The 10,624-nt window shown below is 45.8% G+C and overlaps 1 protein-coding gene across 1 annotated transcript; it reads right to left on the bottom strand.

Moving 5' to 3' along the window:
- Nucleotides 1-263: 263 nt before the first annotated feature.
- npffl (neuropeptide FF-amide peptide precursor like) lies at nucleotides 264-8,862 on the bottom strand. The gene is made up of 3 exons (XM_078207668.1): nucleotides 8,713-8,862; nucleotides 5,576-5,700; nucleotides 264-621 (listed from the first exon to the last, which is right to left on the bottom strand). The coding sequence occupies exons 1-3, from the start codon at nucleotides 8,854-8,856 to the stop codon at nucleotides 495-497; spliced, it is 396 nt and encodes a 131-aa protein (XP_078063794.1). The 5' UTR covers nucleotides 8,857-8,862; the 3' UTR covers nucleotides 264-494.
- Between the last annotated feature and the right edge of the window lie 1,762 nt (nucleotides 8,863-10,624).

Genomic DNA, 10,624 nt, shown 5'->3' with positions numbered 1-10,624 from the left:
TTGGCTTGGGTTAGGCCGATCTCCATGAAAAGTGGAAGATGCAGGTTCAAGCTTTCATTTAATGAAGAAAGTTGTGGTTTTAAAAGCCTAAACTGTGATAGTTTGTAGTGATCTATCACTAGCCACATGTCTGAATCAAATGCTGGAAGATTTTTTTTGTAAAGCACAAAGTTAAAAAGGTACAAATGAAAAGTCTGTCAAGGATTGCTTTCAGAATAAAATTGACAATTAGGACAATGACGTTGATTCTTTAAATATTTCCTTTAATTATTAGTCAAGACAATTGTAAGTATCACAAATGAATGAATTCATTTCTAAGAACACAACGTTTGGAGCTTTTGATTTGACTCAAATATTTTCTAATTAAATGTAGCCTTTTCAGGCCAGTGCGACAAGTAGCCTTGTTCTGTTGGCAGATCTTAACAAAAAGTGGTCATGATTGAAGTGTGCATGTTTCTCTGAGGAGTTCTGCTTCTCAGCTCCTTTCAGATCCTTTACTTCTTTCCGAAACGCTGTGGTACGGCCATGCTCCAAAACTGAGGCGGGATGACTTCCCAACCTCGGGAATGTATCCGACCTTCGGTGCCATAGTCTGAGGATGATCGGGTTTCACGGCCAAACCTGGAACAAAGACATTTGAAGGTGGAAACAAAAATGAACATTTTTTTGTTCTTTCCAAAGCGCAAATAGGTAGGGGGGATTACTGGAAAAATGATCACCCAAGCCTGGGTGCCACCATTGAACTGCATTAATTATCTTAACAACAACATCTCGCATTTATGTAGCATTGTCAAACATCCCAAGGCTCTCTCCAGGAGTGCTGGCAAACACAATTTGACTCCAAGTCAATTAGGACAGATTACCAACAGCTCAGTCACAGGGGAAGATTTTCTGGAGCAAGTTATTGGATGAGAGACAGAGAGGGGCGGGGAGAGAGGTTAGGGAATATCAGAGCTTATAGCCCCAGGCAACTGAATGTTGAGTGTTACGCTCCAAGTGATTAAACTCAGGCATGTGCAAGATTGGAGAAATGCAGAGATCTCGGAGGGTTCAAGGGCTGGAGGCATTAAGGGAGGGGCGAGGCCATGGAAGGATTTGAAAACAAGGCTGGAGCATAGATCAACTAGATAGTCAACATTTTTTTCCAAAGGTAGGGGAGTCTAAAACTAGAGGGCATAGGTTTAAGGTGAGAGGGGAGATACACAAAAGGGTCCAGAGGGGCAATTTTTTCACACAGTGTCTGGAACAAGCTGCCAGAGGTAGTAGTAGGGGGCGGGTACAATTTTATTTTTAAAAAAGCATTTAGACAGTTACATGGGTAAGATGGGTATAGAGGGATATGGGCCAAATGCGGGCAATTGGGACTAGCTTAGTGATTAAAAACTGGGCGGCATGGACAAGTTGGGTTGAAGGGCCTGTTTCCATGCCGTAAACCTCTATGACTGATTTTAAAAATCAAGGCTGTATTCAAGAGTTCCGGCTTCCTCCAAGAACTGAGAACCGCTTTGTACACGTGGCACCCCATATTTCAATTGTGAGTGTTCGCACCAGGAGTGGGTTAATTGAGTATATACCTTCCCTCATTCAAAAGTCCAAAGATATGCAGGTTAGGTGGACTGGCCATGGTAAATTGTCCCTTAGTTCCAAAGGGGTGAGTGTTAGGTGGTGGAGTTTGAATTCAGTAAAAGAAATTTGGAATTAAGAGTCTAATGATGACCATGAAACCATTGTCGATTGTTGTAAAAACCCATCTGGTTCACTAATGTCCTTTAGGGAAGGAAATCTGCCATCCTTACCTGGTCTGGCCTACATGTGACTCCAGAGCCACAGCAATGTGGTTGACTCTCAACTGCCCTCTGAATTGGCCCAGCAAGCCACTCAATTGTGACAATCGCTACGAAGTCTCAACAAAGAAATGAAACCGGACCACCTGGCATCGACCTAGGCACCGGAAAAGACAACGGCAAAACAAACAGCCCTGTCGGCCCTGCAAAGCCCTCCTTACTAACATCTGGGGGCTAGTGCCAAAATTGGGAGAGCTGGCTCTCAGACTGGTCAAGCAACAGCCTGACATAGTCATTCTCACGGAATCATACCTTACAGATACACCCGAGACACCACCATTACCATCCCTGGATATGACCTGTCCCACCGGCAGGACAGACCCAGCAGAGGTGGTGGCACAGTGGTATACAGTCAGGAGGGAGTTGCCCTGGGAGTCTTAACATTGACTCTGGACCCCATGAAGTCTCATGGCTTCAGGTTAAACATGGGCAAGGAAACCTCCTACTGGTTACTATGTACCGTCCTCCTTCGGCTGATGAATCAATATTCCTCCATGTTGAACATGATTTGGAGGAAGCACTGAGGGTGGCAATGGTGCAGAATGTACTCTGGATGGGGGATTTCAAGAGTGGCTCGGCAGCAGCACTACTGATCGAGCTGGTCGGGTCCTAAAGGATATAACTGCCAGACTGGGTCTGCAGCAGATGGCAAAGGAATCAACAAGAGGAAATAACATACTTGACCTCATCCTTACCAATCTGCCAACTGCAGATGCATCTGTCCACAACAGTATCGGTAAGAGTGGCCACCGCACTGTCCTTGTGGAGACAAAGCCCCGCCTTCACATTGAGAATAACCTCCATTGTGTTGTGTGGCACTATCACTGTGCTAAATGGGACAGACTTCGAACCAATCTAGCAACTCAAGATTGGGCATCTATGAGGCGCTGTGGGCCATCAACAGCAGCAGAATTGTACTCCAGCACAATCTGCAACTTCATGGCCCGGCATATCCCCCACTCAACCATTACCATCAAGCCAGGGGATCAATCCTGGTTCAATGGAGAGTGCAGGAGGACATGCTGGAAGCAACACCAGGCATACCTAAAAATGAGGTGTCAACCTGGTGAAGCTACCAAACAGGACTACTTGCATGTCAAACAGCAAGTGATAGACAGAGCTAAGCAATCCCACAACCAACGGATCAGATCTAAGCTCCGCAGTCCTTCCACATCCAGTCAAGAATGGTGGTGGACAATTAAATAACTCACTAGAGGAGGAGGCTCCATAAATATCCCCATCCTCAATGATGGAGGAGTCCAGCACATCAGTGCAAAAGATAAGGCTGGAGTATTTACAGCAATCTTCAGCCAGAAGTGCTGAGTGGGTGATCCATCTCGGCCTCCTCCAATGGTCCCCAGCATCTCAGATGCCAGTCTCCAGCCAATTCGATTCACTCCACATGATATCAAGAAACGGTTGGAGGCACTGGATACTGCAAAGGCAATGGGCCCTGATAACATTCCGGCAATAGTACTGAAGACTGGTGCTCCAGAACTTGCCGCTCCCCTTGCCAAGCTCTTCCAATACAGTTACAACACTGGCATCTACCCAACAATTGCCCAAGTATGTCCTGTACACAAACAGCAGGACAAATCCAACCCAGCCAATTACCACCCAATCAGTCTACTCTCGATCTTCAGTAAAGTGATGGAAGGGGTCATCAACAGTGCTATCAAGCAGCACCTGCTCAGCAATAACCTGCTCAGTGACGCCCAGTTTGAGTTCCGCCAGGGTCACTCAGCTCCTGACCTCATTACAGCCTTGGTTCAAACATGGACAAAAGAGCTGAATTCCAGAGGTGAGGTGGGAGTGACAGCCCTTGACATCAAGGCCGCATTCGACCGAGTGTGGCATCAAGGAGCCCTAGCAAAACTGGAATCAATGGGTCTCAGGGGGCAAACTCTCCACTGGTTGGAGTCATACCTGGTACATAGGAAGATGGTTGTGGTTGTGGAGGGTCAGTCATCTCAGCTCCAGGACATCTCTGCAGGAATCCCTCAGGGGAGTGTCCTAGGCCCAACAATCTTCAGCTGCTTCATCAACGACCTTCCCTCCGTCATAAGGTCAGAAATGGGGATGTTTGCCGATGATTGCAAAATGTTCAGCACCATTCGCAACTCCTCAGGTATTGAAGCAGTTCATGTTCAAATGCAACAAGATCTGGACAATATCCAGGCTTGGGCTGACAAGTGGCGAGTAACATTCACACCACACAAATGCCAGGCAATGACCATCACCAATAAGAGACACTCTAATCACCGCCCCTTGACATTCAATGATGTTACCATCACTGAATCCCCCACTGTCAACATCCTTGGGGTTATCATTGACTAGAAACTCAACTGGACTAACCACATAAACACAGTGGCTACAAGACTAGGTCAGAGGCTAGGAATACTGCGGCGGGTAACTCACCTCCTGACTCCCCAAAGCCTGTCCACCAACTACAGGGCACAAGTCAGGAGTGTGATGGAATACTCCCCACTTGCCTGGATGGTGCAGCTCCAACAACACTCAAGAAGCTTGACACCATCAAGGACAAAGTAGCCTGCTTAATTGGCACCACATCTACAAACATTCAACCCCCCACCACCGACGCTCAGTAGCAGCAGTGTGTACCATCTACAAAATGCACTGTAGCAATTCACCAAAGATCCTTAGACAGCACCTTCCAAACCCATGACCACTTCCATCTAGAAGGACACGGCAGCAGATAAATGGGAACACCACCACCTGCAAGTTCCTCTCCAAGCCATTCATCATCCTGACTTGGAAATATATCGCCGTTCCTTTGCAGCCGCTGGGTCAAAATCCTGGGATTTCCTCCCTAACGGCATTGTGGGACAACCCACAGAACATGGACTGCAGCGATTCAAGAAGGCAGCTCACCACCACCTTATCAAGAGCAACTAGGGATGGGCAATAAATGCTGACCAGCCAGCGATGCCCATGTCCCACGAATGAATAAAAAGGTGGATTGGCCATGGTAAATTGTCCCTTAGTATCCAAAGATGTGCAGGTTAGATGGATTGGCCATGCTAAATTGCCCCTTAGTGTCCAAAGATGTGTAGGTTAGGCGGATTGCCTGTACTAAATTGCTCCTTAGTGTCCAAAGGTTAGGTGGATTGACCATGCTAAATGCATGAACTTATGGGGATGGGGGCTTGGGTAAGATGCTCTCTCGGAGAGTCAGTGGAGGGTTTCTATGGTAATTTTAAAAAGTCACACAGATGGGCTATTTAGTAACTGGCTCTGATTTGATTGGAAATCAAGTTGAAGTGTTTTGTTTTGCTTGTGTGTCAATGAGCTGTTTGCTCTTTTGGTGAAAATAACTCTGGACCCAATAAAGACAACACCACACACATAGACACTCACACACATTGGCACACTCACTCACACACATAGGTACACTCACTCACACACAGACACACTCACTCACACAGACACACTCACTCACACACATAGACACTCTCACACACACATAGGCACATTCACTCACACACATAGACACACAGGCACACTCACACACAGAGGCACGCTCACACATAGACACTCATACACACAGACATTCACACACACATAGGCACACTCACTCACACACATAGACATTCACAGGCTCTCACATACACAGACAGACTCACTCACACACACGCGTGCACACACACACAGACTCACACACACACACAAAAATCCAACACCACTCCAGTGCCGTCCTTGCAGACACTTACCGCTGCGGCTGCAGTATGAAGGAAGAACTTCTGCCAAATTTTCCTGGAAGGTTCACGATCGAGTTGATCAGCGAGCTCATTGTGTGGTCGTTTCCCAGCCTCCTCGCACTGACCCCTTCCCCATCCTGTCAAGGGGTCAAATCCAAGAAGTTACCAACCACAGCAGGAGCAGGGCCGGCAATTTACTATATTCTCCTCACATTCACTGATGTCTAAATATTGGGGATTGTCTCTGGGAGGGTTGTGATGCAGAAATTGTGGGGAGGAAGCACCTTTTGCTCAATGCTTTCCAGAATAATAACCTTAGCATTTCCCCCCTACTGAACAAACACATGACATTATTCAATGTTATATTGTAACGTGTAAATGAAGAATACATACAGCTTGATTAGCCCTTTCAATGCAGATGCTGAGCATAACTTGTAGCCAGCCCTTAGTTAAATGTAAGTGTGTCTGCAGCACTGCAGATAACAGTGGAATCCTTGTATTTAAAACAGTATGGACAAGAGTCTGCGATATGCTACTGTACTTAACAAGTGTTTAGGGTCATTAGGAATATTATGGAATACATCATGACTGCACTACATCTCAAACATTATAGTGACACCTGAGTGTTGCCATAGTGTTATAATAATTCACAAAGACAATAAGAAACTTGTGTGTTTAGCTGCACCGATTCTTTTTTGGAATATTTACACACTTGTCCTGACCATTGTGTAGCGTAGACAACTGGTTTCAAAGTGTAAGATGAAAGAGCTTCAACTATAATAAACCTCAGCAAGTAGAAAATTCTGCTTTTTTTTGCACATGGACAGACTCACATTCATAGAATCCCCACAGTGCAGAAGGAGGTCATTTGGCCCATCGAGTCTGCACCGACTCTCATACAGAGTATCTTATCCGGGCCCGCTCCCCCACCCTATCCCCATAACACCACCATGGCCAATCCACCTAACCTACACATCTTTGGACACTAAGGGGCAATTTAGCATGGCCAATCCACCTAACCTACACACCTTTGGACACTAAGGGGCAATTTAGCATGGCCAATCCACCTAACCTGCACATCTTTGGACACTAAGGGATAATTTGGCACGGCCAATCAACCTTACATGCACATCTTTGGACTGTGGGAGGAAACCGGAGCACCCGGAGGAAACCCACGCAGACACGGAGAGAATGTGCAGACTCCACACAGACAGTCACCCAAGGCTGGAATTGAACCCAGGTCCCTGGTGCTGTGAGGCAGCAGTACCAACCACCGTGCCACCAGAGATTGCGCTGCACTCCACACAGACAACAGGGCACTAATTTAGACAGAACGCCTAACACTTTCAGGAATAGATCTGCTGCCCAATGCAGCACTGAGACCCATGGACCCAGTGGCAATTCTAGGACTGTGCTGGGTTAACTGGGCTCACTGAACAGTAACATTTGTCATGGGTGTCCTCTTAACTCTTATGTTCCCTTGGCTAGAAGGACAATCAGCCAGGCTGCATGCTGAGAATTATTATGCAGAGAGGGGACACCCATTTGTTGTACTAACACAGAATATTTCTCGAGTCTCCTGAGATAAAGAGAACATTAACTTTAACGGAACAATCTCTTATCGTGACTTGCCTTGCCAAGAGCAAGATCATGAGACATTGCGTCACTTCCTGTGATGATGTGTACCGTGTCTCGATAGCAAATCACACAATCAGAATTAACCCCTTATACTACATCTCCGCCCAAATCTGATTCTCCCCATACTTCAGATCAGAGCAGTGGTGGGCAACTTGCGGTCCTGGGGCCACATGGGTTATGAGTGTGGCCCTAGGAGACATTTTGTTGACCATTGTCCACGTGCAGGGTTACAGCATTCCGTTGATTTCCATCTGCGTTGTTTTTTTCCGTACCAGTCTGACTGGAGTGATACGCATGTAAAGCAAGGGCAAGTAATTGTAAATATTTCTTTTGTTTTTACTATTTGAAGTTGATGACAGTTATCTTAATATATAAATCATTAATCTTTTTCTATAACTCATTACTAATTATTCAGCGTGTATTAACTGTATTTAATCTTATTCATGGGGATGTGGTTAGTGAACAAGCCCGATTTCAATCTTGCGGCCCACTGAGATGAAGGAGGGTCACTCATGCAGCCCACTCACTCGCCTAAGTTGCCCATCACTGGGTCATACAGTATTGAGCTTAATTATCACTGACACATTCCAGGGAGTCACACTACGGAGGAGAGGCATCATTTGGACTTTGAGGCACTGAAGCGAAAAGCCAATTCTCAACCTCTGCTCCCTTTGGCAAAAGACCTGCATTTCTGTAGCACCTTTTGCGATCTCGGAACGTATGGTTGCCAAATCTTGTTGGACGAATTCCTGGAGGTTTTATCAGATGACCTCCACTTCCAACTGCACCTGCCAGTCATACAAACTTTTTTCTTTTAAAATGTTCCCATTACATTTATAATGAATAAAGGAAAATGTTCAAAGGAAACAGAAAAGCTACACAACATTGTAATGCTCCAATGATTTTTCCTCCCGGATTTATTCACAGCAATGCCCATGAGATTAATCTTTCATTCCTGGAGTATCCAGGACAATTGGGGGATGGGGGGGCTACCCTCCCCCCATCCTCCAATTCCCCACAGTATAAAAAGCTCTTTATAGCCAATGAAGTAATTCTTTTAAAGTGTAGTCATTGTTGTAATGTAGGAAATGGGACAGCCAATTTAGGCACAGTAAGCTCCCACAAACAGCACTACACCAGATAAATCAGATGACTGAGAGATAAATAAAAGCAAATGACTGCGGATGCTGGAATCTGAAACAGAAACAGGAAATGCTGGAAAATCGCAGCAGGTCTGACAGCATCTGGGGAGAGAGAATAGAGCTAATGTTTCAAGAATAGGCGACCCTTCATCAGACTGAGGGATAAATATTGGGCTCGATGGGTGCATTTGCCCCGTGGTGACTTGTGGGTGGAGGGGGTGAATGGAGGGGGCAGCTGGCACCTGGGGAATGTACCCACAGAATAAGACATGCAGCGAAGTGGTGTGTTCCCACAATCAGAGCATTGCTAGAATTTAAACCAAGGCAGGCTACACTCACTGGAGGCTCGAAATGGGTTAGGCTTCTTACCACGGCAGCCAAAATCCTCCCGGGGAGACCGTCCTCACGATCTACTTGGTAGATGGCCTCGAACTGCCCCTCTTCAGCACATGTGACCACCTGCACCGAGCCCAGCACGAAGGAACAGACCAGCAGGAGCACTTTACCATTCATCGTCACAGCGCTGTCGAATGCTGGGGAAGAGGTGTGGTATACTCACCCACGAAGCCCTGCCTTTTTAAACCGTGCCTCAACTCCGCAGGGGCAAGTTTGCAAATGGAAGAGGCAATAAAGCAAAGGAGCGACGCAAGCACAGGAAAGCTTCTTTCAGCATTTAAGGGGATGATTTAAATGCCAAAGTGGGTGCAAACCGCTGGAACCGTGTGGCCATTAAGTGATTTAAAGCAGATAAGCTGTGCACTGGGAGTGCTAAAGAGTTGGAGGACATGGACTGGGGCATCTGAGTCACATTTCCTCAGAGGTCGGGATTCATTTGGTGTCTTATTAGCAGAATAAATCTCACAAAGTGGTCCCCGAGGCTCTCGGAATCAACTGAAGTTAATCTGCTGCTGCAGTTGGAAGGTAAATAATAAAAATCTAACAGAATCTTTTAATGCACTTTTCTATCTGTTACTCTGCATTATTCATTGTAATTGATACCACCGAATAAAAATAGTGCTTTTTCCAAGCTTCTAAATATTAATATACATTATTATTTGAAAAGCCTGGAATTCAAAACGTAGTCATGATGTGGAGATGCCGGTGTTGGACTGGGGTAAACACAGTAAGAAGTTTAACAACACCAGGTTAAAGTCCAACAGGTTTATTTGGTAGCAAAAGCCACTAACTTTCGGAGCACTGCTCCTTCTTCAGGTGAGTGGGAATTCTGTTCACAAACAGAGCCTATAAAGACACAGACTCAATTTACAGAATAATGGTTGGAATGCGAATACTTACAACTAATCAAGTCTTTAAGAAACAAAACAACATGAGTTGTTTTGTTTCTCCACTCATGTTTCTCATGTTTTGTTTCTCGTCTCTCCACTCATGTTGTTTTGTTTCTTAAAGACTTGATTAGTTGTAAGTATTCGCATTCCAACCATTATTCATGTAAATTGAGTCTGTGTCTTTATATGCTCTGTTTGTGAACAGAATTCCCACTCACCTGAAGAAGGGGCTTGGAGCTCCGAAAGCTTGTGTGGCTTTTGCTACCAAATAAACCTGTTGGACTTTAACCTGGTGTTGTTAAACTTCTTACTGTGTTTACCCCAGTCCAACGCCGGCATCTCCACATCATGCGTATCAGATAGACAACGTTGGCCGAGTTGCAAGAGTATGTACCGTGTACCTGGTGGATGGTGTTCTCACGTGAGATGATGGCATCTGTGTCAATGATCCGGCACGTCTTGCAGAGGTTGCTGTGGCAGGGTTGTGTGGTGTCGTGGTCACTGTTCTCCTGAAGGCTGGGTAGTTTGCTGCGGACAATGGTCTATTTGAGGTTGTGCGGTTGTTTGAAGGCAAGAAGTGGGGGTGTGGGGATGGCCTTGGCGAGATGTTCGTCTTCATCAATGATGGGAAGGAGCCTTAGCAGACAGAACCACATTCTTTGGAAACAATGAAACCGCAGAATGTGCAAGTTATCAACGAAAGTTGCTAGCAGTAAGGGTCTCAGAGCCACTTAAGAATAGGGTTTTTCACACTATCCAGATAATGCAGGTCTCTTCAGACGTGAGAATGTACATCTGTCTGGTTCGGCCATTACGTAAGCAAGAGTTGGTGGGAATCTTAACTTTGACCTTTGTAGCTAAACACCAGGAGTTACTAGGCAATAGAGGAAGAAGCATCAGCAATAGGGGGAGGAAGCATCTAGATTCTACGGACCAATGAAATCCCATGATGTCAGAGAGTAGAATACAATTGGCTAAAGTATATGACAAGTGTT

This window comes from Mustelus asterias, unplaced genomic scaffold (genome assembly GCF_964213995.1).
Source record: "Mustelus asterias unplaced genomic scaffold, sMusAst1.hap1.1 HAP1_SCAFFOLD_2575, whole genome shotgun sequence".
NCBI lineage: Eukaryota > Metazoa > Chordata > Chondrichthyes > Carcharhiniformes > Triakidae > Mustelus > Mustelus asterias.
The sequence above is the reverse complement of the archived record's forward strand: the minus strand, read 5'-3'. Positions and strand labels throughout refer to the sequence as shown.